Source organism: Syngnathus floridae, chromosome 2, assembly GCF_059516105.1.
Source record: "Syngnathus floridae isolate MCC-2025c chromosome 2, RoL_Sflo_1.0, whole genome shotgun sequence".
NCBI lineage: Eukaryota > Metazoa > Chordata > Actinopteri > Syngnathiformes > Syngnathidae > Syngnathus > Syngnathus floridae.
In genome coordinates this window covers 9589924-9617486 of record NC_142414.1, presented here as the reverse complement: position 1 = coordinate 9617486, position 27563 = coordinate 9589924, and the positions used below count along the sequence as shown (strand labels likewise).

At 43.3% G+C, this 27563-nt stretch overlaps 2 protein-coding genes across 18 annotated transcripts; one reads left to right on the top strand and one right to left on the bottom strand.

Moving 5' to 3' along the window:
* Positions 1-1966: 1966 nt before the first annotated feature.
* Positions 1967-27563, bottom strand: LOC148401628 (peripheral plasma membrane protein CASK-like). 16 transcript variants are annotated; one of them, XM_088363305.1, is made up of 29 exons: positions 26758-27562; positions 22126-22238; positions 20384-20489; positions 16525-16602; positions 16115-16187; positions 13527-13629; positions 13260-13435; positions 12856-12978; positions 12699-12782; positions 12509-12608; positions 11409-11426; positions 10672-10796; positions 10488-10565; positions 9958-10038; positions 8061-8249; positions 7874-7952; positions 7714-7799; positions 7532-7618; positions 7396-7464; positions 7257-7292; positions 6675-6713; positions 6181-6377; positions 5964-6079; positions 5230-5295; positions 5068-5148; positions 4735-4937; positions 4478-4561; positions 3973-3999; positions 1967-3805 (listed from the first exon to the last, which is right to left on the bottom strand). In XM_088363305.1, exons 1-29 carry the CDS (start codon positions 26814-26816, stop codon positions 3629-3631), a joined length of 2853 nt encoding a protein of 950 aa, XP_088219431.1. In that variant the 5' UTR covers positions 26817-27562; the 3' UTR covers positions 1967-3628. The 16 variants fall into 16 exon arrangements, with proteins under 16 accessions (XP_088219431.1, XP_088219439.1, XP_088219455.1 ...); XM_088363313.1 differs by having other exon boundaries at positions 5230-5310; positions 7550-7618; XM_088363329.1 differs by having other exon boundaries at positions 5230-5310; positions 7550-7618; positions 10672-10793.
* LOC148401629 (putative G protein-coupled receptor 34) lies at positions 14065-15890 on the top strand. 2 transcript variants are annotated; one of them, XM_088363429.1, is made up of 3 exons: positions 14065-14175; positions 14260-14332; positions 14602-15890. In XM_088363429.1, the coding sequence occupies exons 2-3, from the start codon at positions 14330-14332 to the stop codon at positions 15772-15774; spliced, it is 1176 nt and encodes a 391-aa protein (XP_088219555.1). In that variant the 5' UTR covers positions 14065-14175; positions 14260-14329; the 3' UTR covers positions 15775-15890. The 2 variants fall into 2 exon arrangements, with proteins under 2 accessions (XP_088219555.1, XP_088219565.1); XM_088363439.1 differs by having other exon boundaries at positions 14065-14195.

Sequence of the window (27563 nt, the reverse complement as noted above, 5' to 3'; positions counted from 1 at the left end):
CTATGCCTATTGATTTCAAGGTACCTTGAAGTTAAAGTCATGAGATTTGAGAGGATTCATTCTGGAGTATGTTTATTTTTTAAAGGCAAATATGAAGCGCTGAAACAGACGAAAGTATATGAAATTAAAAGGAAATGACCACATCACATGTTTCTTTCACTCCCAAGGCTTATTACTGGTCTGTCGACTAAACAAAATGCTCACTAACTCATTAGACCAGTAAGGTACAAACTTAAACACTCTTGACTTGACTTGACTTGATTTGACTTGACTTGACTGTTTCTTGTTAAACTACGATTCGAGCGTATCTGAAAGCACCCGTGTCTGACTTTTAACTGCGTGTGTGTGTATGTGTGTGTGTGTGTATGTGTGTGTGTGTGTGTGTGTGGGTGGGTGCGTGCGTGCCTCCACATTGTAAAAATACAAAGATTAAGTTTTCGATGAAGACAATCGAGCCATAATATTCCCCCAAGGGCATCACAACAACACAGTCGTTGTTCAGGAGGCGCTTTAAAGTCCCATTGCACCAATATACATATGTTTTAAGTGGACTCCCATTTTTATATTACGGTGAATATTTGTGGTGACAATGGCTGTGATGATGATGATGATGATGAGTAAAAAATATATAGCACAGAATTAATTGCGGGCACTTTCACTACAATAGAGAGATAATGGTCTCCTGTTTCTGGATTATTTTCTATCATGTATCTGTAATGTACATGAAGAGAGATAATGATATTAATAAAATACATTTGAAGTCACAGTCTGAGTCACATGTGCGTATGTGATGCTTATGGTCATTTTTTACCCCAAGTATGGAAACGTGCAATAACTTAAAAACTACAACAATTACATACTAACTCGAATAGTCTCATGATAAAGACAACCTATTTAAGGAACACGTGGAATTAAAAGTTCCCACATTATTTTTACCTATGCTGCAACAATTTTCTTCATGAGTGTGGTTAATAATTGTGGAAATTTGCAGGGAGAGTATTACAGTACACCATATCAAGGATGGGCAAAAGGCAGTATTTTTTAATTGAACTTTTGTTTTAATTTATTTTTGTCAAACTCCCAAAATTCTTAAAAACACAAACACACACACACTTCCACAGACAGACTGACACACACAGAGACAGATGAACATTCAATATGCAGGGTAAAATGGGGCGGGGAGGGGGGGACATACCCCAGATGAAAATGTGGAAAATTCCAAATGTGAAATTAATCTCATATAAATAATATTATAAAACAAAAAAAGGAAAAATCTGAGACATGCAATTCAATTGTGAGTGTCTTGATTTTGATGAGGAGAAAATCTTAAAATGTTCTCTTCCACTTAATGTTGGCTTCTTGTCCGGCAGTTTAATGCCATCCTTCAATTTTATTGTGAGTGCCCTTCAAACTGGGGGAAAAAAAAATATCATGCTATGTGGTTATGTTGTTTGATTTTAACCCTTTATTGTTGGGATATGATAGTGGATTTTCTATATATGCTTGTTTTTTTTTTTTTTATCATAACCAATATGAATTAAGGGCACGTATTTTGATCATATATTGCATTTTTGTCATACATCTGGTTAGGACGTGGGTGGTAGAAAGTGGCTCTACAATATTATATGATTATACGATGAAAAATTGGGACCGTCCTCCAGCAATTAAGTTGCCCATCCCCGCACTATAGCGTCTTCAGAAGCTACGCTGTCGCCATCTCCTGGCCACTGTGAGAAATGTTGTCGGTGGCAAGCCAATGCGCGTGCGCACGTGTGTATAGGAGTCGTGGTTTATGACTTATTTTGTTTTTTTTACATTTAATTTCTTTATCAAAGTAGTTTTAAAAATTTTTTTACGTTATTCTGTGGGTCTTAAACTAGTTTTTTTTCAGTTCTAGTAAATGTTGCAGAAACAACTCATCAAAAATAATGTGTTGTCTTGCATGGACAAATGTTGCAATTGCATGTTGAGGGCCATCATTTAATTATCTGCAAATGCCAAATATAACGCCCATAACTGTAAAATGAAATGTCTTTCACAGGCAAGATTCGTCGCCCACAATATTGTGCAATACCCCCAGAAGCCTGGCAGGATTTCCCCCCTCCGGCAAAAGAAATTACATTTTGATCATTCACACAGAAATGTCATTGTACTCATTTCATCCACACCAAAATGTCATTGTACTCATTTCTATCGCTGCATCAACATGGAGACCAAAACAGCCAAACCACAAGGAAGTCAAGTCACTTTGCTTTCACACATTCAATTCAAGATACTGTATTTTTTTTCTTTACAAAATGAAATAACAAAAAAAACAAAAAAAACATGTCATACACAAGAGCTGCTTTGGACATTTACAGAAGTCATTTACACACGAGTTCAAATGAGAATGAAACACTTGAAGAGGCACAAAAGCAACTGTACTCTCAAAAATAATCATGACGATGTCACTTATGTGACAGGAAAGCATTGTGCTACTTCTGGTCAAGCGTTAACATTATGTTAAACACTGAGCATCTTTTCAACATTATTAAACATTGGCTCTCTGTAGTTCACGCAAATGACATACTCACCATTGAAACATTTACACATAAAATGTTGACTTGTTTACTCACCCTCAAAACAAGAATACTTGTCTTATTATTATTTTTTTTATAAACAACTGCTCAGTTCCAAAACACATCTTTCTGTTTGATACTGTATGTTCAACCTATGTAAAGTTCGACTCTCTTCTAGTACAGGCATGACTCCTTTAACACAAATAGTAACAACAGTAGTGAAGAGGGGGAAAAATGGCCCTGGTGGTCTGCCCGAGAGAAACTGGGGGTGTGCATAGATGTTACAAACCTCTTCCCCACGCCTCTTTTAAGGCAGGTCACTTGAACTTTCTCTCATCTTTTTGTTGTCCACTTGAGTGCTAGACGTACCTGCAGGATCACATCTGGTGCGGCGTACAAGGAAGATCAGACCACACCGACAATATGATCTTCATTGTCCTTTTTGTGCAAATTCTGATGTAAACAAAGACGATCGTTGAGGAGGACACGCTACGGGGGTACGAGAGTTGAGTTGACAAAACGTGTTCCTTTGACAAAATAGTGGAATAAATAAGAGGCTGGGAGAATGAAACTGCCAAGTTTCCTGTGCTTTTTGTTGGGTTTAGAGTCCTGCGATTTACTTGTGCACACTGTGGCAGCTTCTGATGTGCTTCAAAGTTCAACTGGTTTAGACAGACGGGTTCCACGTAGAGCACCTTTGAGGGCCCATTCACACCTGCTTAATGTCATACGTGCTATTGCCTTGTCAGTGTCATCAATATGTCGAAAAGAAATGTACAAAATATAGACCACATCCCACACAGCCTTCAACTATGTAAGGACAGAACTGTATTCATCTAACATCTTTTAGCACTGATATCATTGCAGATAAATATGTACACATTAAGACCTTCGAGGGCCAGAGTGGAGTCATCATGAGGTGGCACAGTTATTTCTTGTCCTATTATAGCTTCATCTACAAAACACAGGATTTTGATCGCACGGCATTCCAAGTGATTGCACAGGCATCGCACATCCGTTCAGGAGGAGCTGGAGATGCCTCAGTGAGCTGAGCTCCTGCTGTCACCATGTTAGTACACCCAGGACACCGGGACCCATTGAGGGGTGTTACACGCCAGCTCCACAGCCTCCTCCAGCAGGCGCAGGGTGTCGTCTATCTCGTTGTTGATAATGGTCTGGTCAAAGTAGTGAGCGTATGTCTGCTGCAGCATCTCTGACTCTTTCTGGAGCCGCTGCAGGGAGTCATCCTGACAAAAACACGTTCATGTCATGAGGTAATGAGCAGGAAATGGCGACCCATCTCTATGCAGTGCTTGACAGGTGTGGCGCTGGCTAAACAGATACTCAAAAGGGCTCTTGGGATTTGACGCTACACAACCCACAAAGGCGCACAACATAGGCACTTAGTACTTACAGGCAATTTGCGACACCACTTGGGAACCTCCATTGGAAATAGAAAAAAGGGCATGCCAAAGAAAAAAAAAAAAAGACAAACGCACTTAAAGCAAAGAGGGAGTGTGAGAAATGCATTGAGTTCATGAAAGAGAGAGCTCTCCACACCTGTAGGGGAAAGGTGCGTAGGAGAATAGTAGCGACTCAAAGAAGGAGGAAATTACCGCACACTGGCTACGTTTAAATGGACACATTTATTCGGATTAAAAGCCTGATCCGAATAAAAATGCTGCATGTACACACCCTGTTCAAAATATTCTAATTGGATCAAGACCATCTCAATCAAGATTTGATTCCAAATGAGAGGGGTGGTTTATGACGATTAATAATCCGATCGGAGCGCAAGAAAATGCTTTGTCCAACTTTTTGGAACAAACTGCCTTTACTGAGCTGGTTTTGAATGCATATAAAAACAAGCACAAACACCAACAAGTGAAGGGAAGCCACGTGAAAGCCAATCACTGTACCTCTGTCAGGCTTGGCGTGATAGTGGGAGCTGCGATGAAGACGACATAAGGAGCAAATTCAGCTGTTCTGAGAATCTTTAGTGCCTAAAATGAGGGAGACACAGAGAAACACTGAACAATTTTGTGTAGATTGCTTTGTCTTTTACCATTTGCATGTACTACCAACATTTATTGTTCTGTGCTAATGTCTTAAGTTGAGAGACTTGAGGTCATGATTGAATTCTGATGGTCATTTTGGGCTATGTGCTGTACTTCACCTGTGGTTCCACATCTAGAATGGAGATCATGCCCTGAGCGTGGATCTGCCGAATAGTTTCCAGCCGGGTACCGTACATGGCATCCTCATGACTGCCATACTCCAGGTAGTCATTGTTACTGATGTCTTGCATCATCTGGTCATGTGATACAAAGTAATAGTTCTTTCCGTTTTCCTCATCCTTCTTTGCAGGCCGAGTCGTGTCTGATGGAGGCATGAGAAAAAGGTTCATCTTCAGATATGTAAGCCAGGATAGACATTTAGACAGCTGCATTGCTGTATGCAAGTGAGTGGTGTGTCTGTGTGTGTGTGTTTGCGTGCGTGTATTCCTTACGAGGGATGGGGTAAGCAAAGCGATCTGGATGTTTCGTGATAAGCGTGTTCTTGATGTGCCTCCTGCCAACTCCATGTGCACCTGAATGGAAGCAAAGGTGTTTTTGAAATGACAGCTTCATCATCACAATTAGTGAAAGCAGACCTCACCAACCAGACTTACCAAGCAAAACAAGTGTTTTCCTCTTGAAAGAAGGCAACTTGACCACTTCCTCATAAGTCACCAGATCTAGTTGATCAAACACTGTTGAAATAGAGGACAAACAATTGCTCTTAATCTATTGTTCAAAAACTAATTACTTCTAATCCGGCTCCGAGAATACCAACCCAAGATAAAAAAGGCTATGCCGACGATCATTTTACGACAGTATTTGGCTGACTAAAAATAGGTATTTGCATTCCAAGGTCTAACATATTTGGGAGGACGAGGAATAAAAACAAAGAGGAAGAATAGACAGAAACTGGATAACAGCTCTCTGGAGTTACTTACATGCAGCCAAGTCATTGGGTATGAGACAGCATGAAACATGGGCAGAGGGTGGGAGCGCAAGGGTTAATAAAACACACATTGAAATAAAAGAAGAAAAATAATGTTGCATCCAAAGCAGACATGTCTACAGGTTAGTCAAGAATAACGTTGACTAAGGTGAAGGTCTTTGAGGTAAGAGGCAAGGCAAGGCAAGACACATTTCAGGTTGCATTTTGAAGCTTAGCAGCAGGATCTCCTGAGTACAAATATGAATTAGCACACAATCTAGTCAAGTGACTGCACTGTACAAAGACCCGGACTTTTTAAATATGATCAAATACGACTACTAGAACATGTGTAAACTGGTGTTTACTGTATCAACGCCAAAATACTAGACTACACTTTGACCAGAACGCATGTGCATTTACCTGCATTGTGTTTGGCCAAGTACTTGTCTTTATACTGTTTCTTCTTTTTGCCAAACCACGTGCAACTGGCTTGCTGTTCCTGCTTGGTCTTCTCCATGGCTATACATGCCACGCGCCTGTGAACACCACATGAAATGTGAGGACATGCTTGCACATCAGCATAAAAGCAAATCTGGAAAGTGTAATGGCGACCTGAAGCGGTCATTTTGTCACTCACCACTCCTGCAGCTCTGGGGAAGGGATGAGGCCTGCTGTACCGTTCTTGGTGTTCTCCAGCTTTCCCTGCCACCAATTGTGGTCATCCTTGGAGATAATCTGAATGATGTCACCCACCCTGAAGCCAATGCCTGCTTCCTTACAAGGTATGAGGTCATCTTTTGTCGGGTCATACTCAAACTGAGCACGAACATAGATCTGCAGGGGTGGAACAGTCAAGACGTGATTTTTGTAGCATCATACATAAAAGGCATAGATTGTTTCAGCTGCCCACATAAAAAATGGAGTGACTGCTAAAGCAACATTTTACAAATACAATGTCAGCACACTCTGATCAAGAACCGAACCAAAGAGAACTGAAGAGAGAGTTACTGGCTAGTGATGGTAACTGATAGTATCAGGCATACGTCTAATCAGAGTGAGGGCATTGATTTGTGACGAGAATTGTCTGAGTCGGGATCTACTTCTACGTGCTTCCTCTAGTAGACATCTTACCTTAATGGACAATTTGTCCTGGATAGCGGGTCTGGAGATCTATGGAGTTGAGAGCATCACACACTTACACACAAATCATGCAGTAGAATATGTTGTGGGGGACACACAAGAGGTGTGCAGCAAGAGATTCCCAACTGTAAGCCGAATTGTCTGTCTATACGCCATCGGTGGTACGTGTGTGTCACTTTTGAGCATTCGGGTAGTTAATCGTGCAACTTTTGAACGTTGAGGTTTAAATTAGGGGTTTGTTTTTTTTTCCTTCAATGTTTTTTTTTCGATGGAGTGTTAATATGAATCCCAATTGAGTTCTAAGCGGGGCACCACAGATGTCCTGCAGCCAATAAGTGTCAGCAAGGTGAGTCGTGAACTAGAACTCAGAATGGAGTCAACACTGCAATAGTGCGCTTAGCTGAGTCAAGCTAACCTTAAATCTCCTGAGTCCAAGAAGTTAAACAAATTTAGCAATGTAATGGTTGCTGTATGTACATGCTGACTTTGATTACACTGATTTGGTGCAGTTCGCAGTTGCTGCTGGAGCAAAGGGGGAAAGAAAATTAATTGGAGATTTGCTGTTCAACTCACCTGACGAGCTTTGGGCTGAATTGTTGCTGGCAGATCCTATTGGATAACCAACATATCCTTGTAAATATTAATACTACTACTACTTAAGTTTTTCTTTTTCTACGTGTATGTCAAAAATTGCAGTGCATGCACAACTCACCAGAATGGAACTATTGACACTTGCATGACCATTAGCAGCCGAATGTTGAGACAAATCTGGTGACTCCTTCTGCAACACAAACATTTTTCTATACTTTTGTTCATCACTAACCACGTACGAAGACTTGGAAGCATACCAGGTTTTGGTTCTGTACCTCACAAGATTTGGACTGGGACCGGTAACTGGGTACTATCTTGAATGTGATGCTTCCCCTCATTTCCCTCTGTAGATAACAAACAGTTTAAAACTTGTATAGAACCCTAAATGTCACATAGGCTCCTATTGAACTAGCGCAATGTAACTCAGTTGCCAACTCACAAGCATTTTTTGGAGCTGTTCCACAGTTTGATTGGCAACGCTGATGCCATTAATCTCTCTGATTTCATCGCCTACATGCAGGGTCCCTGAAGTTGAGGAGCAAAAATTGAGGCTATTTACATGAAATAACATGAAGCTATGAAATAAAAAGGGAACTCACCTTGCCGATGAATCATCCCACCATGCATGATTCGAGCCACGATGCAATGATTCAGCTCATTCATTTTCAGCGTAATGCCCTGTGAAAAACAAATGGCTGGTCTGAGAGAAGTTTTACTGAGTGAGTGGGGTCAATGAAACTACAAGATGATTTCATTTCGTGTGTGTGCGTTTGTGTTTGTATGCACCATAGCCTCATCTGTGTTCTTCTGAAACTGCACCAGGCGGACTCTGGTAACGTTCTCCAGGTCCATGTCTCCGTTGGTGCTGTCTGGTGAGTCTCCGTTCAGGTAAGGGGATGTAGGCGGTGGGGTCACTCGAAGCGCCTCGTCACTGTAGACCTCATGGGCTACCACATCGTGGGTCTGTAGTAGAGCCTTAACGACACGAAAAGCATTCATTGAAAGCTAAAATACACGGCCAGCATGTGTTTTCGTGGAAGGCTTTACAGAGTGTGGCTTACACTAATCCTCTGAGGGCACCGATCAAGTCACTGACCCTTTGTGTTTTAACTAACATCTACAAGCTGCCAATGCTCACCAAGAGGCCAACATGCTCACTGACACATTCAAGGAGGGGGAATTAAATTACCTAGCCCGAAAATGGAACTGAGAACAATAATTCAGAGGAACATGGTTGTTAATTGCAAAATATTGACTTTCCTACAGCAACTGACCATATTACAAGAAACTCTGGGAATTTTCAATGTGGATATAAACGAAGGAAAAGGGAGCTATTTACTGGGATGTGCGTATGTGTAAAACACACAGAGTGCATGAGATCGCAAGACAGTGCGGGCTAATTGGATTGAAGCCGACCAAGTGTGTCACAATAGTGTACAGTACTTAACGCCAATTGAACATGCACATCCAATAATGCCGTGTGTGTGCATGCATGCATGCATGCATGCGTGCGTGCATCCATAAAATTGCTCATGTAGGGTTAGGGCAAAAACCTTTTGTTTCCAAAACCATTTTCAGGAAACCAAGAAAACGTTATGTATGTTGATCCATTAACATTGAATTGTCAAACAGAAAATACGTTAAGTAACTTAAAATCAAGGAAAAGTCACAAGAAATAAGTCACAATTCGTGACAGAGAATTTAGGGACTTGTACAAAATATGCATATCAACCTGAGAACAAAAGCAAAAGACCCTGTGAAGATGCTGGATAAATCTTTTAAAGGTGTATAATGCCCTGACATGGGCTCAAAGGCAGAACCAATTACTCAAAAGGAAATGTAAAAAAAAAACTGTATACCTATATGAGAAGCCTTGTTCAATTTGGAGGGAAAAGCAAATATAAAAACAATAATTTCCACTAACAAGCCAGGTTAAACTCGCCTCTTCCCCGAAATACATAGATCGTCGCTCAGTCATAGTTCCTTGAAAAAAAATACTACTTTCATTTTAAACAGCATGTTGTTGCCATCTTGTGGCATCTTAGATAGCTAGATATGTGCAGAAGGAAAAAATGTGACTAGTCAAATTCGTAAGCTCTGAATATAGGTAGGGGGGATTTAACTTAAACACTGCAAATACACACCACTGCAAACACACTCAATACATTCAATATACAGTACATATACTGGATATTAATCAACAAACATTTGACACCGCAGCAAAGAAAGACACAAAAAAGGTAGTTCACCTTCAATAGAAAATGCCCTCCACATTTCTGCCATCAATCTCTGGGTGAGTCCACAACGTTGCCTCCATGATACCCATTAGAAGAATACGCTCAACATTAGGCAGAAGCCCCTCGGAATGACTTCTAGCCATCACTTCTGTCGCCAAGCAGGTCTAACCTCACTAACCCAGATCAGGTGTTAAGCAGCTTTGTGTGGCCAGGGTAGTCATGCGGATTGCATACAGCACTCTTCTGACACAACAGCTTGTAAATGCGCTCACGCACCCTGGCATGCACACGAACTCCAAAGTAAATTTGCATCCAGTTTTTGTTACATAATTAATCATTTAAACCTGGAGAAAAAGTCTTACCAAAAAACAAAAAAAAAACTAAAAATTGACATTCATGACTGACCACAAGCGAGTGTTTGTGTGTGCTTGTGTGTGTGCCCACACCATGAAGTGCGGCTGTGTTAGGATCCTTCTGAGCTCCTTGGCCTCTGTGTTGTCTGGATAACATGAGACTGTCTCCAGTACCTAAAGGGAGAAAAAGCAAATATTATTAGCGCTGACACAAAGACCCACAACACTTCAACTGACAGCAGTGGTCCCCAACCACTGGGCTGCGGACCGGTACCTAGTGGGTCGCGGAAGGCTACACAAATGAAAGAGAAAAACAAAATCTGACTTATTTGTTAGGCGAGGGGCTCTCCAATGAGTCAATGATACCTTCAAAACGGATTCGTCAACTAATTGAATGCCTTGAGATCATCATGCTAGGTGGCTTACTGCACAGCTAAGGCTAAAAAGGCATTCAAAATTGGAGGAAAAAAAAAATCAGTTCACATTGATTGATGTAAGATTGCATTCACCACACACACGCACGCACGCACACACATTCAGACACACTTCCCCATTCAGCAGCAGAGAAAAGGTCGGGGACCACTGCATTAAAGTACTGTGTCTGAGACTTGCATAAAGCTGACCTCTTTGGCTCTCTGCACTCCATCACTGGGAGGATTTCGAATTTGTGGAGACGACCTGGTGTTGATTTTGTCATACAACTGCAAAAGTAGAAAGCACCACAATAAAATGACAAGCGTGGGTCATGAACTCCCGATATCAATTCTGGTATGACAGGAAAATGTAAGCTCATGAAGGTCAACTCACATCTAACAGGGTGTGGAGATGTTGATCCTGGAAGACACTGTGGAGGAAATCCATATCTTTCTCGCTACAGTCTGTCAAAGCATGAATCTCCTCTAGACTGTCCAAAACCTGTGATACTGCCCCTGAGTAGGCAATCACAAACAAATTAGCCAGCCAAAATATCAAGCAGAAAGTAGAAACACACTAATATTTACATACACTGACCAATCTCTCCAAACATTTAACACCGCACAAAATACACACAGCAGTCATGGTACATGTACCGACAGAAACAAAAACATGACAACAATCAAGCAAGAAGGAAGGATGCACAACCACAGTACAAGCAAAGTCACAACAACAAAAAGAGGTAAACTATTGAACCCAAGGTACCTGCTGCATTGCCCACACATGCAGCAAAACCAGAGAAACAGTAGCAGTGGCATCAATATGACATTAGAAAAAAGTCAGCTCTCAAAATCAAACAGATGGTTGATCGGAGCAGCACATTGACACATAGGGGAAAATAGATGGAATATTCTGGCATTTTGTTAACGACACTCTAAATCTCAACAACCAAGTCCGTACAGTAGAACGTTCACCCTCAACATCTATGCTTTTGGTTATCTCAAGGGAGTGAACGCTTTTGGAGCAAAAGCTCACAATTCATTCAAGGGCATATAAAGGGAGACACAAATGCAATCAAAAAGGGACAGGGAGTCGAAAGGGTTCTAAATGTGGGGGGCAGAGGTACGTACTTTCTGCAGCGAGCAGTCCTAAGAGCAGCAAGGCACAAGAAGAGAGACTGGCATTAGAGGAAAGTTTCACATCTGTTTCCATTTCACAAAAACAGGAAAGTGTATGTAAGGAGTACATGGGGCATACGACGACAGAAAGAGCAGCTGCAGCAAAGGGGAAAACTAACATCAGCAGAAGCCAAAATAAGCTGCGAAGATGCTCCAAGCATGCTCCAAGAACAGCAGCATGTCTAGGACAGACGACTGCAACAAATGGACCGAGAAAACAAGCGCGGCTGGATGACTCGGCAAACTTGTGTTGAGTCACAGGTGGCTACATATGTAACAGTAAAAAAAAAAAAAAAAACACTAAGTTTATTCATTTGATATTTCAATGAGCTTTTAAGATTGAAGACATTGCATTGCAAATTGTATTTATTCAAATTTGCTGGTGTGTGGTTTTCAAGTAGGTGAGAAGGAAAAAAATGCATGTGCAGTGTGCAGCTGTATGAAAGGAAGTGAGACTTGGCTGAGACGGGGATGTGTAGCTAATGCGGTATCAGGTTTCACAGAAACAGGAAGTTCTAACCAGACAGCCTGTGGTCACTTCAAAAACAACAGAAACCACTTAATAAGTACGAATTTATGCAGATCTTTTGGTCGATATGATTTTTTTTTTATAAATAATTAATGACAACCAATTGCCTAGCAAATTAATCAATTAATCTTTTGACAATTGATTAATCATTTTTTAATTTTGTTAAATTCAAAACTGTCAAAATATTCAGATTTGCAGCCTTTTGCATATACTTATAAAACATCTGCAATCTGATATTACTTTGAATGAAGGACATTTTTACCTCTTTTCTGACATGTTATAGACCAAATCAGCAACTTAATCTAAATTTGAAACCATACAGTTTTTTTAATGACGGGAAGTTAAACCTAATTATCAGATTCATCATGAATCAAAATATTTACCAATTATTAAAATAATTATTAGTTGAGTGCAGCCCTAATTTATTGCAATACGAACACCTCTGAAATGTTTAAATATTGTTTAGAGATTCTATCCCTACAGGAATTAAATGCAGAAAGCAAAGAGTTGTTGTGATATTTACCTGAGGAGGTTGGGTCATCAGAAAAGTCATGAAGCTCCTCTGGAGGGTCACCGTAGTAGGAATTAAACTTGTGGCTTGACACAGCAGCCAGCACTGCACCCTAAGGAACCGCAAGAAAATAGATGAGCCACGGTGAGGTTGATGGGACACATCCTCTCTGTTCACTTTCTTTGATCCACAAATTGCTGACCTTCAGCTTCCTCCTGGCGTTGAATTTCCTCAGCTGTTCCACCGTTTCAGGAAGGTGGATCTTGTAGGCGTACCTGTCCCTCTCCTGTGCCAACAGAGCTAAAGTTAACACGTGCACACACGGCAACTACGACTAAATGCAAATGATTCAAATTTGCCTTCAGCCAAGGGTGGTTGAGAGCTTCGTAAACGGTGATCCTTTCAGCGGGGTCTAGCATTAACATGCGTCTCACTAGGTCTTTGGCACTCTCTGAGATGTGGGCCCATTGACGTGGGTTCATCTGGGCAACACAAAGAATTTAAAAGACTTTAAGTCTGCTCCCTGAACGACATATGAAGCTAGAAACAGCGGCGAGAACCACAATGGCTGTTTGCAGGCAGTGGGACAGAGAATAACAGACTTCCTGCTGTGACTGCATCTGCCACACATTAGTCATGCAAGAAAAACAGATAACACCTCAGTGTGCCGTGCTCTCATAGTGAGAGAATGTCCAGTGCTTTTAAAGACAAACTTTCGCTTCATACAGTAATACCTAAGGGGCCACGGGAAAAATGATCCTACCTTGTATTTTCCCTTGATGATAGCCTCAAAAAGCCGATCCTTTGTGCCATAAAAAGGCAGGCAGCCTGACAGGAGAATGAAAAGGATCACACCGCATCCCCACACATCCACTGGCTTCCCGTACGGCTCTCTCTTGACAACTTCCGGAGCCATGAAGTGGGGAGTACCGACACGACCTGAAAAGAGCAGTCGGATGTTATGAGTTTGAAGAGACACCATTTTTGAAGATAGTCACCAAGAGTAAGATGCTCTAAAGTGTGGATTTACCTCCAGCTACCAGGCCCGACTCTCCCAGTTGTATTGCCACTCCAAAGCCTCCCAGTTTGACTGGAGCAGAATTCTCCTTGGAGGCCAGTAACACACAGTGGGGCTACATACAGACACATACAAGTAAAAAAAAAAAAAAACAAGGGTTGATTAAATGTCAGGTACAAAATGTGAAATGGGCACCATCATATTGAAATTCCAAGTTTTCCAACTCCTCTGTGCAGTGTGCATGTATGAACTTGACATTGTTTGTCAACACTGACTGTCATGTGTTCTCCAATACTACCAATTAATGTATTAAATGTATTTCACACAAAAAAAGTAGGATGGCAGTGTTTTATTTGCAAGCACAAACTATTAAAAATGTATTTAAACTAATCACAACACAGCCAGGCTGTTAAATGTTTAGGAACCAAAGCTCAGCATTTCCTGTATTTGCTTTTGTACTTTTCTCATGACGAGGGTGAAAAGGTGAATTTCTACGGAACATTATAAAAAAAGGGGAGGGGGCACAGACAGCCCCTCTTTTTGACTTCACAGTCATTGCAGCAACAGTCACAAGTAGGAACTTGAAGAAAAGACTCAGACTGAGTGGCAGGCAGCTACAGAGACGAGAGAAGCAGCGACAAGTGCAGGATTCACTGGGACAGTGAGCGAATCAAGTGAAAGGTCCATAAAGTAAAACATAGAAAATATTTTTTCCTCTTTCCATAAAGTCCTTATTTTTTTTAAGGTGATTGGAGTTGGGACCCCAGCACGCTTATCTTTCTTTGGACTTTCTCAAAAGTACAAGTGAATCACTAATGGTAAGTGTGTGGAAAGGCTTTGGCTTTTCACTCATTTTCACATTTTATTGTATTTACGGTCTTTATATTATGACTTTGTTTTAACAATTTGTTTGTATATGTTTGATTAATAACAGTAGATAAATATAGGCAATAAAATTTAAATTAAAAAAATAAATGAAAAAATGAAAAGAAATCAATAAATAAAAATAGTACGAGTTGAGTGTTAACCCTTGCTTTTGAGGAAGTACATGTTGAAAAGATTTTGTTGATTTGTTTGATTTCCTCAGAAACTGGTCCACCCCGAGGACACCAAACGACCAACAAGCAAAATGAACAGCTCCATATCCTCATCAACTACTATATTGGTCAATACTGTTTTTGCTCACAATTCTCTGTTCTCACTCCCAGCCACATCTTCTCCAACAACCCCTACTAGTTGTTCATTAGATGACTCGGCTCTCCGTCTGCCACTAGCTGTTGTCTATTCCTTGTTGTTCCTCCTTGGCTTAGTGGGTAACCTCTTTGCCTTATGGGTCTTCATTTTTGTTCACTCCAGCCGTAACTCTTTGCGTGTGTTTCTTATCAACTGCGCGGTGGCAGACCTGGTCCTTCTGGCATGTCTTCCCTTCCGAATCATCTACCACATTATTGGGAACCGCTGGCTACTGGGACATGTGGCCTGCAAGGTGGTGGGGAATCTATTCTACATGAACATGTACATAAGCATCATGCTCCTGGGGTTTATCAGCCTAGATCGCTACTTGAGGCTCAAAGGGAAGGGCAGAGTGCGAAGAGGCTTGGGGGCACGACTCTGTGGATGTGGTTTGCCGTGTAGTTGGGTGGCATGTGGGGCACTATGGGGCCTGTCTCTGGCAGCATTGGTTCCCATGATTGCCACTGCGGAGGACGAAGAGGAAAATGACAAATGCTTCCAATTCAAGCATCGAAGGCTTGCCAAAGGAAAAGCTTACTTTAACGTTGTACTGGTGGCAATGTTTTGGTTTGTCTTCATCATGCTCGTGGTGTGCTATGCCAAGATCACCTACCAGTTAATGAAAGTGTCAAGGGACAAGCCAGAACTTCCCAATGCACGAAGATATGGATGTACAGCAAAGAAATCCTTCTTTGTCCTTTTCCTGTTCACCCTTTGCTTTGGTCCCTACCACAGCTTTCGGCCCATCTACATTCTCGCGCAGCTAAATACGACAGTGAATTGTGAATACTTGCGTGTGGTGGATCACATCAATGAGGTCATGCTGTTATTGTCTGCCTTTAACAGCTGTTTGGATCCTGTTATGTATTTTGTTTTGTCTGGCTCGGTGCGCAAAACTGTCATCCACGCACTTGAAAACAGACTTGGCAATCGACTTTTCTTTCAAAATGAAAATCCATCCTACAGCTCCACAACAGAGTTCCGAAGGTCTTCAGTACCTTTAGCTTTACCAAGAACTGTGGACTGAGTCTTCCACACCACTGGTATTGACTAAATCATGATTTCAGATGAACATATCACAATGGTGTGTTATTACTGTTCACAGACTTGCTGCATGTAAATAAAGATGATGGATTTTCAAAACCCCTTGGCCACGCCCATTACCTCGCTTGGGAGTCCCGCAACGACAGTGACGTAATTGTTTAAAATACATAATAGGAAATGGATAAAAATGAACGGATTAAAGAATATCCCCCAAAGTATCTCTGCAGCACCTGTACCCACTACATCCAAACTGCAACATTAGTATCGGTAATTTAATTGATTTGTGGATGTTAATGTTGCATTAAGAGGGGCTGTCATCTCACCTTGACGTCGCGGTGTATGACATTGTTGTCATGACAGTAGCGAAGTGCCTCCAAAATTTGCTTCATATAGTGGCTGCAAGGAAATAAATAGATGATTAATGACACCTGCAAATTACTCAGGCTAACGATATTATTGAAAATTTACTTTTTAAATACTTGGGTGTCTTGAGTGCCTGCCTATTGATTAAGTGTAAAATTAAACCATTAATTTTATTGTGAGCTGCCAATTTCCCAAAATGTGTTGCGCTTTAAATTTTAACAGAAGGCAATAGAACTTTTCTGCAAAGTTTCATCACACTGCAATTTGTGTTGGGTTGCATGCAGTTTTGCATAAGTAATTAAGTAAGACAAGTAATTTAACTAGTAATCCGCCACACTTTAATACAATACTCAGACTATGGGTGTCTTACCTGGCCACAGCCTCACTGTACACAAACCCAGCATCAGCTCTCTTCACAATTTCAAAACAGAGGTCAGCTCCATCCATACTAGGAATGAGACAATAGTGCAATTAGATTTTGGCTTTAAGCAGAATAATTCCTAGAAGTAAATAAATTGTGTATCCATCCATCCATCCATCTTCTTCCGCTTATCCGGGGTCGGGTCGCGGGGGCAGCAGCTTTAGGAGGGACTCCCAGACTTCCCTCTCCCCAGCCACTTCATCCAGCTCATCCCGGGGGATCCCAAGGCGTTCCCAGGCCAGCTGAGAGACATAGTCTCTCCAGCGCGTCCTGGGTCGTCCCCGGGGTCTCCTACCGGTGGGACATGCCCGGAACACCTCTCCAGGGAGGCGTCCAGGAGGCATCCTGATAAGATGCCCGAGCCACCTCATCTGGCTCCTCTCAACGTGGAGGAGTAGCGACTCTACTCCGAGTCTCTCCCGGATGACCGAGCTTCTCACCCTATCTCTAAGGGAGAGCCCGGACATCCTGCGGAGAAAACTCATTTCGGCCGCTTGTATCCGAGATCTCGTTCTTTCGGTCACGACCCATAGCTCGTGACCATAGGTGAGGGTAGGAGCGTAAATTGACCGGTAAATTGAGAGCTTTGCCTTTTGGCTCAGCTCTCTCTTCACCACAACGGACCGGTACAGGGTCCGCATTACTGCCGACGCTGCACCGATCCGCCTGTCGATCTCACGCTCCATCCTCCCCTCACTCGTGAACAAGACTCCAAGATACTTGAACTCCTCCACTTGGGGCAGGATCTCATCCCCGATCCGGAGAGGGCATTCCACCCTTTTCCGATCGAGGACCATGGACTCGGATTTGGAGGTGCTGATCCTCATCCCGACCGCTTCCCACTCGGCTGCGAATCGTTCCAGCGAGAGCTGGAGATCACGGCCTGAAGAAGCCAACAGCACCACGTCATCTGCAAAAAGCAGAGACGCGATGCTGAGGTCCCCAAACCGGACCCCCTCAACGCCTCGGCTGCGCCTAGAAATTCTGTCTATAAAAATTATGAACAGAATCGGTGACAAAGGGCAGCCTTGGCGGAGTCCAACCCTCACTGGGAACGAATCCGTCTTACTGCCGGAAATGCGGACCAGACTCTGGCATCGGTGATACAGGGACCGAACCGCCCTTATCAGTTGGCTCGGCACCCCGTACTCCCGAAGCACCCTCCACAGAACCTCCCGAGGGACACGGTCGAACGCCTTCTCCAAGTCCACAAAACACATGTGGACTGGTTGGGCGAACTGCCATGCACCCTCGAGGATCCTGCCGAGGGTGTAGAGCTGGTCCACTGTTCCACGGCCAGGACGAAAGCCACACTGCTCCTCCTGAATCCGAGGTTCGACCTCCCGACGGACCCTCCTCTCCAGCACCCCTGAATAGACCTTACCAGGGAGGCTGAGGAGTGTGATTCCCCTGTAATTGGAACACACCCTCCGGTCCCCCTTCTTAAAGAGGGGAACCACCACCCCAGTCTGCCAATCCAGAGGCACTGTCCCCGATGTCCACGCAACGTTGTAGAGGCGTGTCAGCCATGACAGCCCCACAACATCCAGAGCCTTTAAGAACTCCGGGCGGATCTCATCCACCCCCGGGGCCTTGCCACCGAGGAGTTTTTTGACTACCTCAGTGACTTCGACCCCAGAGATTGGAGAATCCGCCTCAGAGTCTCCAGGCCCTGCTTCCTCAATGGAAGGCGTGTAGGTGGAATTGAGGAGGTCTTCGAAGTATTCTCCCCACCGACTCACGACGTCCCGAGTCGAGGTCAGCAGCACGCCATCCCCACTGTAAACAGTGTTGACGTTGCACTGCTTCCCCCTCCTGAGACGCCGGATGGTGGACCAGAATTTCCTCGAAGCCGTCCGAAAGTCATTCTCCATGGCCTCACCGAACTCCTCCCACGCCCGGGTTTTTGCCTCAGCAACCGCCGAAGCCGCGTTCCGCTTGGCCATCCGGTACCTGTCAGCTGCCTCCGGAGTCCCGCAGGCCAAAACGGCCCGATAGGACTCCTTCTTCAGCTTGACGGCATCCCTTACCGCCGGTGTCCACCAGCGGGTTCGGGGATTGCCGCCACGACAGGCACCAACGACCTTACGGCCACAGCTCCGGTCGGCCGCCTCAACAATGGAGGCGCGGAACATGGTCCACTCAGACTCAATGTCCCCCGCCTCCCCCGGGACGTGGGAAAAGCTCTGCCGGAGGTGGGAGTTGAAGCTCTTCCTGACAGGAGATTCTGCCAGACGTTCCCAGCAGACCCTCACAGAGCGTTTGGGTCTGCCAGGTCGGACCGGCATCTTCCCCCACCATCGGAGCCAACCCACCACCAGGTGGTGATCAGTTGACAGCTCCGCCCCTCTCTTCACCCGAGTGTCCAAAACATGCGGCCGCAAATCCGATGACACGACTACAAAGTCGATCATCGAACTGTGGCCTAGGGTGTCCTGGTGCCAAGTGCACACATGGACACCCTTATACTTGAACATGGTGTTCATTATTGAAAATCCGTGTCGAGCACAGAAGTCCAACAATAGAACACCGCTCGGGTTCAGATCAGGGGGGCCGTTCCTCCCAATCACGCCCTTCCAGGTCTCACTGTCATTGCCCACGTGAGCATTGAAGTCACCCAGTAGAACGATAGAGTCCCCAGAAGGAGCGCTCTCCAGCACTTCCTCCAGGGACCCCAAGAAGGGTGGGTACTCTGAGCTGCTGTTTGGTGCATAGACACAAACAACAGTCAGGACCCGTCCCCCCACCCGAAGGCGGAGGGAGGCTACCCTCTCGTTCACCGGGGTGAACCCCAATGTGCAGGCGCCCAGCCGGGGGGCAATAAGTATACCCACACCTGCTCGACACCTCTCACCGTGGGCAACCCCAGAGTGGAAGAGAGTCCAGCCCCTCTCGAGAGGGCTTGTACCGGAACCCAAACTGTGTGTGGAGGCTAGTCCGACTATATCTAGTCGGAATCTTTCTGCCTCGCACACCAGCTCGGGCTCCTTTCCAGCCAGAGAGGTGACATTCCATGTCCCAAGAGCCAGCTTCTGCACCCGGGGATCAGACCGCCAAGGTCCCTGCCTTTGGCTGCCGCCCAGCTCACATTGCACCCGACCCCTTCGGCCCCTCCCACAGGTGGTGAGCCCATGGGAAGGGGGACCCACGTTTCCATTTCGGGCTATGCCCGGCCGGGCCCCATGGGCGAAGGCCCGGCCACCAGACGCTCGCCTTCGAGCCCCGCCTCCAGGCCTGGCTCCAGAGGGAGGCCCCGGTGACCCGCGTCCGGGCGAGGGAAAACAAAGTCCATTTATGTTTTTCATCATAAGGGGCTTGGGTGAGCCGTGCTTTGTCTGACCCCTCACCTAGGACCCGTTTGCCATGGGTGACCCTACCAGGGGCATGAAGCCCCCGACAACATGGCTCCTAGGATCATAGGGGCACGCAAACCCCTCCACCACGATAAATTGTGTATCACATTGTAAATTAGACTGCAGCAGAGTTTCATTACCTTTTATAATGATCATTTCCCATATTATTGTCATTAATATTATTATTGTCATCATCATTATTATTAGTGTTGTTGTTATAAATTGGTATTATAGAACTAACTACACTAATATATCATAAATTCTAGTGGTGAGGATAAAGTCCAATGTACAGTAAGAACAAACACCATGTACCAATATTGGCTCTTCACACAGGAAGGATGCGGGTGAGCAAGTGCAGTATTTGCTTGCCAAAGGCTTAAATTCATCTTCCAGACACTTGAGCAGCTAAGTATAGATTAATTTACATGAAACGCAAGAGTGATGCATGCACTCACAATTCGAACACCATGTAGAGCATGCCGTCCGAGCTGTAAGTCTCCAGTAGCTCCACGATGTGAGCATGTTTCAGCATGTGGCAGATGCTGGCCTCTCGCTTCAGATCTGACACGAGACAGGATGTGCTTTGAGTCGTGGTTGCAATCACTCATTAATCAAGAAACTCAAGACATTGTGAACATTTGCAAAGCGTGAAAGTGAATTAATTAAGAAAGTTAATTAATGAAAATGTAAACACACTGAGTGGAATTCACGACTGAATATGTTCTGGATAAAATGTATCATTGTGGCAACATTATACAACAGGTACAGAAAACATACTGTTCAACAATACCAGTGTTCATTTTGATTTCACCATGCAGGAAAAATGGCTGCTATTTTGTACACCACCAGAGGGCAGTAAAGAATATGTTCAGCAAGGTAAAGTTGTACCAGTGTCATTTTTGTGGGGGAATAGGAGGCCAAGATAAATAATTGGGGGAAAAATATTAATAATATTATATAATGAATTGATTTCATTACATAAAAAAAAGTCAGACATGTTTACATCAATAGGGAAAATAGAATGAAAAAGGCAGAGAGAAAAATAAATGATTCTGACCCTTTTAGCGGGAAATAATTGGTACTTAATTATCTTTCATTTTTAAAAACATCCACTCAGAAATAATTCCATTATGATTTTTATACTTTTACACTCACCAGTACTAGGAAGGGATTATTTTAATACCATAAAATGAACATTCGGTCATATAGATAAGCCTACAGTCACTGTTAAAAGCAGTTAAGCCTCTAAAAATGTGGAGGGGGAAAAAAATTATAAATAATCTTATATACATGTACAAAGAACAATTCAAACCTCGTTGGTTAAATAACGTATTTTTTCATATCCTATTACCCATAAATTGCACTTTTATAGATAATGGCAGGCAGTGAGTCTTTATTGAACCATTTAAAAACCTTGAAAAACTTACTGCCTTCCTCACAATGCCTCTTTTGTGTCTGCGCATTATTAGAGTGACAGCTTGAACGATTTTGATGGTATGCCATGTTGTAAATGTTACTTTACAATGTGATTGCACTGAAGCTTGATTTGCGGAAAAGAGTGAATTGAATTGAAATTGCACTGTCAGAAAGTTCGCAATTCAATCTTTTCCTGAAATCATTTAATCATCTTGCTTATGCGTAAAACTCCTAAGCAGTTGTCATTTTTGTGAAACCTTGTGTGCATTTGTCATTGACTGTTAGATCTGCAACATTGTGATTCAGTTAAAATTTTGAGTTGTACGAAAAGCAGTGGCTGACCGGCGCCCACTCGTGAAACCCAGTTTTGGTTTGTAGTGGGCTTTTGAATCATGACAATAACGTGCCACTTTATAGGATTTATGTTTGTATTTTATACTTGCAAAGTGCCAAGTCCCAAGATACTGCAAGCATTTCTCCTACCGGGACACATATCTTTCTCTTGCTGTTGTTACTGGCTGCGGAGCTAATCCCTGACTGGGCCACTGCAGATGGCACATTGCGAGCGCCAACATGCATGTGAGCTTGGCATAAATGCAAGCACACAAATTACGTCCTACCTTAGACACACACCAGATTTGGGCATCAAAGTGTAATTTCTGGCAAGTTATTCAGTGCCCTTGTGTCCAGATTGGTTGTACCTTTGCCATCTGTTGTTGCATGTGCAGAAGGCTCAAAGTTGAAATATAAGCTTGGCGACAAGGACTGCACCCTTTCTCACCTTCAGTGCTGAGGCCAGGGCTGGAGGTGAAGCTCGCCACATCGACGATCTTTACAGCAAACTGCTGGCCAGTGTCCCTGTTGATGCAGCGGCGCACCACGCTGAAAGGTCCCCTACAATAGACACGAGACACAAATGAGACACCTACGCATGTGTGTCGATGTAGCCAGCACACATGTTCATAACAGCCATGTAGGAGGTTTGGCATATGGAAGTTTTACCACTGTTGCCAAGGGTAATTGCAGAGCAGTTGTAAGCTAAACCACTGTTAAACTTAATTAAAAACATTATTGTGAGGACATGGCAGGGCAAAGGTGACCACACAAATGGCAGCAAAGAGGTGGCAGATGTTGCTGTGCTTCCCGACATCCCGTTAGTTGTGTGGGTATATGATGTAAAAAAGGAATGAAGGACAAAAGGAAAAAAGAGGGAAGGGAAGGGAAGGGAAGGGAAGGGAAGGGAAGGGAAGGGAAGGGAAGGGAAGGGAAGGGAAGGGAAGGGAAGGGAAGGGAAGGGAAGGGAAGGGAAGGGAAGGGAAGGGAAGGGAAGGGAAGGGAAGGGAAGGGAAGGGAAGGGAAGGGAAGGGAAGGGAAGGGAAGGGAAGGGAAGGGAAGGGAAGGGAAGGGAAGGGAAGGGAAGGGAAGGGAAGGGAAGGGAAGGGAAGGGAAGGGAAGGGAAGGGAAGGGAAGGGAAGGGAAGGGAAGGGAAGGGAAGGGAAAGGGAAAGGGAAAGGGAAAGGGAAGGGAAAGGGAAGGGAAGGGAAGGGAAGGGAAGGGAAGGGAAAGGGAAGGGAAGGGAAGGGAAAGGGAAGGGGAAGGAAGGAAGGAAGGAAGGAAGGAAGGAAGGAAGGAAGGAAGGAAGGAAGGAAGGAAGGAAGGAAGGAAGGAAGGAAGGAAGGAAGGAAGGCTAAAGTGTGACCTAAGCGTTCTCCAGCAGCTGTGCATAACTTTGCAATGTTAATCTCAAAACTTCGGCTACTGTAGAAGAACAGCAAGTACAGCTGTTTAATGGGAAATGCTAATAAGTGTGTGACAATAAAAAGCGTTTCTGCAATTAATAAACAAATAGGGTTGGGTGGCAATGCCTGCTTTAATGCTTACATAAATCCAATTTGTAACCATGTGGGTAAATTATGGGGACTGCATTGAAAAGCACTTTGTAAAGCCCTCTATGCACGAGGGGGAAGTGGTACTATTTCAATGCATAGAATAAAAATATTACTTAAATCTATCAAATGAAATCTATTAAGTCATGCCCACTAAAAGAGAAAGCGAGTCTGAGGAAATGCAAAGGGTATATGTCATGCTGACATCACCGCAGCTGTGGCATCATACAAAAACACCCACACGCTCCTCACATCCGGATAACAGCAGCCATCAAAAGACTTGCCAGAATTTAACAAATCATTACAAAGGTCTCCTTCATAGATTCAATCAAAAGACTGGGGTGACAGGCAGTTTGGTTGCAAAAGGATGTGCCGGACACCAAGGCACTTTCCTTTCAGCCCCTCGATTTCCTTTTCTAGCCTAAACAGACACAACACGCACAGCTGCAGACTCACCATGTAGAGCAAAGAAAATTATTGGGTTTCATTCTCTCCCTGTGGTTAACATACTAACTGGTAAATCCCTGTGTTCGTGTGGTCCAAACAGTGGGGTCAACTAAATCCTAAATACAACTACATGTGGTGAAGTTAACTGTAAGATGATTGCAATAGATCTCTTCAAACAGAAACAAATATAGGTTTTTAAATATTATAACTTATACAGCATTAAGATAGCAGGAGATTCTCAACTTTTTTTATGCTCAGTTGCATACTGTCTCTATGTTGCAAGCATAAAGAATCAACGCACCTTCATACAAGCAAGGGAGGGATGATAAAATTGTGGTTCCGTGTCCCACCTGAGCAGTTACTTTATGGACAGCTCATCAGTGAAATAGATGAAGGAGGCCAACTTCCTTCTAACAACCAATCTTAATGATTTTGGTCCACAGTAGGACACTAAACAGCAACGCACAAGTCATTGGTGTCGATTATGTTGCACTCTAGAGAATGGGTCTACAACGATATAGCATTGTGTCAGATACCTCGAACATTACAAGAACTGAACAACCTCTCATTACTTACACTAGTGGTTCTCAAATGGAATTACTTCGGGGAGTACGCAAGCAGGGCCCTACTTTGAAAGAAACTGAAAAATAACATTAACATAAATGTTGTGTACAGACAAGCCAAAGTCTTGTCTATAATAAAAAAAACCAAATATATTAAACCTTTACCTTCATTGCTGGATACTACAATCAAGTGGGCTTAATTGACATTGGAATATAGTAAAAACTGACTCATTCGAGCGACTTTTCATCACACTTGCAACATCCCAAGACCTACTAAGTGAAATGTCACAAAATGGGTGATTTGGAACAAGCATAAGAGCAACTGTTGCATTTTATTCATCATACGTGGCTCAGATTTCTCCTGCTTAGGTGCAACTGGACTCGCACCTAACCGTGGCACGATGTGACGTTTCAGCGTCAGATTAGTGCAGTACAATACATTTTTATTTAGAATGCGCAGACCACAACTAATGACAACTTTATTGCACGATCGACAGTCGTCGCGACTTGTGAAGATAAGTGGTTGCGAAACTGGGATGAATAACAAACACTATGACACTGCACTGCGTCATATAGTCATAATTGTAAGTAACACTTGTTGGAACACAAGGTTTAATGTCTTTACATAAAAATGGCCATTACATCTAAAATGCTTGGGATTTTTCCTGTATTTAAAAAAGTGTGTGCGTGTGCAATTTTGATACGTTATTGCGAAGTAAATAATTGAACGTGATCTTTATGGAAGCATTAATAATAAATATATTGTATATAAAACACTCCCATGCGTGGACATACTGTAATGTATTCCAGACAGAATTTTCAATGCTGTCAAGTGTGCTTTAATTTAACACTGGTGTAACCAAAAACCATCATTGCTACAATTTAGTCTTGAGTCCTGGTGAGACTTTGAATGTCTTTAAGAAAGGAACATACGATATGCAAAAAAACAAAAAAAACAACAACAAAAAAAAACTTGAGCACAGCAGCTGTCTCCCTGCCATGAAGACTGACAAAGACGCTCAGTGAAGCACAAGGCCAAGCGTCTCACTGAAATGTCACTTAATGCACAATTGAGTTCAGTACAAAAATGTAGAATTCAGTGTTGGCCATTCATAATGATGTATTCTTTTTCATGGTTAAACAGATAGATTTTTTGGTGGTTTATGCTTTTTTTCAAACAGTTAATGATTTCTTCCTCACTTCTTTTATTATTTCAATTTCCCTAGGTAGGGTTATTAATAAATCCATAATGGCATTTCAGCGTCACCTGTGCAAGTATTTGTCTTGTTATATTCAAATTTTTGTTGAATCTATGTAAATAAATTAAATTTAAAGCCTTCCTGTGTGGCGTCTGTAGGTTCTCTCCGTGCCTGTGTGGGTTTCCTCCGGGTGCTATGGTTTCCTCTCACATTCAAACAACATACATATACATACATACATATATAAACATACATATGCATACATATATACATACATCTGCATATGTATAAATATATATATATACACACACACACACACACACACACACACACACACTTGTATAAGTAAGTATGAAAATTGTAATGCAAATGTGAGCACTCGAGACAATAGAAACTGAAACAAATTTTATGAACCAAAACAATAGATAACAGATTTTTATTGTCCCCATTGAAGTGTGGGATAGAAAAACTACCCCCCCCCCCCCTCCCTCATCACCACCACCAACAATCTGCTGATTTATCTTGTTCCAGACTGCCTTCCCCTCATGCATCTGGTTCAGGAAAAATGATCTCTTCCCTCTTCCGGTAACACATCCCAAGACACAAAGATTCAACTCCCTGATCCATTAACTTCCCCCCCAAAAAAATCAACATTTCTAACAGTTGATTACGCAACTTCCAGCTTCTACAGTCAAGTTATCACAAGCTATCACTGCCCACTATTTTCTTTCCTAAATCAATTTAATAAGATAGCTGGTGGGACATCAAGGTCATGTTTCAGTCCCTTGCTTGAATTTGTGACCACAGGAAGACCTCAGGTAAGCTGCAGGGGCTAATGCATTGATCCTTCATACAATGTCATGATCTTAAGATCTACTCCACTGAGTGGCATGTCTCAAACAAGGTCTCAGCCATCTTCCAACATACAGGACCAATAGTAATAATTCACTATTGGTTTGTGATGTTTTGACATATCATTTGTTGCTTGAGTTTAGAAGGAACCCTTTGGAGTTGTTTCGGAATGTCTCTTTTGAAAACTGACCTTTGCTGAATGAACAAGCAAGAGAATTGCAAATGAAGCATCTATACTATAGTGTCATAGAGCCCCAATTTTGCAGTCATGTGAATCCTCCCGCACGCCCACATTTTGAGTCAGTTCATATTAGCATAGGAATGCAGTGATGCCACGATCGTAATGAGAAAAACGTCCAGAATCAAGCAAGACTTTGTGCCAACACCAGACATCAACTGCAACTTTGTGGAAGAAGGACTACAATGGGGGAGAAAAAGATGATGAACATGTTCTGTTGATACTCACTTGCCAATCACCTCACACAACTCGTAGACATCTTCGAATAGCACGTCGTCGTCCGCCATGGTCCAAAGTCAAACGGGGGAGCTCTACAAATAGCCCCCTTCCCAATAGTTGAGGATCTGATCTACACACTTAATTAACGAGGGGCGTGATTATGGCAGGTCGGTGACAGTGGGAAATGTGCGTCCCAAATACGATGAAGATAAAAGCATCGGTCACTACAGAGTGCAAGTTCGCCCGCCCCACCTTCTGGGGTTCTGCTAGCCAGCTAGCGGGCTAGCTCAACAGGAACCACAGACCAGACCGCAAGGGTTGGAGATTTTCCTCCTTTGCAGGGAAACAATTACATGACTCCGATCCGCATTATTCCATCAAATTATAGTGCAAAGTGTTTGACACCATCTGCAAATCCATCAAGATGTCCAGTTCAGATGACGGTGTTGAGCTTCAGCAAAAGCTAATCGCTGTCCGAAATGCTGGGTTTTATGGGCTAGCTGACGATGGAATAGCCGGTTGACTCCTGGGTTGATTGCACTGTGCACGCCCAGTATCTCAGACGGTTTGCCCTATCCAAACGTATCATATGGGAAATCCCGCTCGCCAAATCGAAGCAGAAAATCTCCACTATGGAGTCGATCACAACGCCGCCGCATATGCTTCTTGTGAAATTGCATCCAACACCTCAAATGTTGCGTCCACCGTTAGTCGGATGCTGGCAGTCGCTCCGACTTCGTCAAATGTGTCGCCCAAGAACCGATGAGCCAAAATGGCGCCCCGGGAAACGACCCACACTCAATGCTTTAGTGACA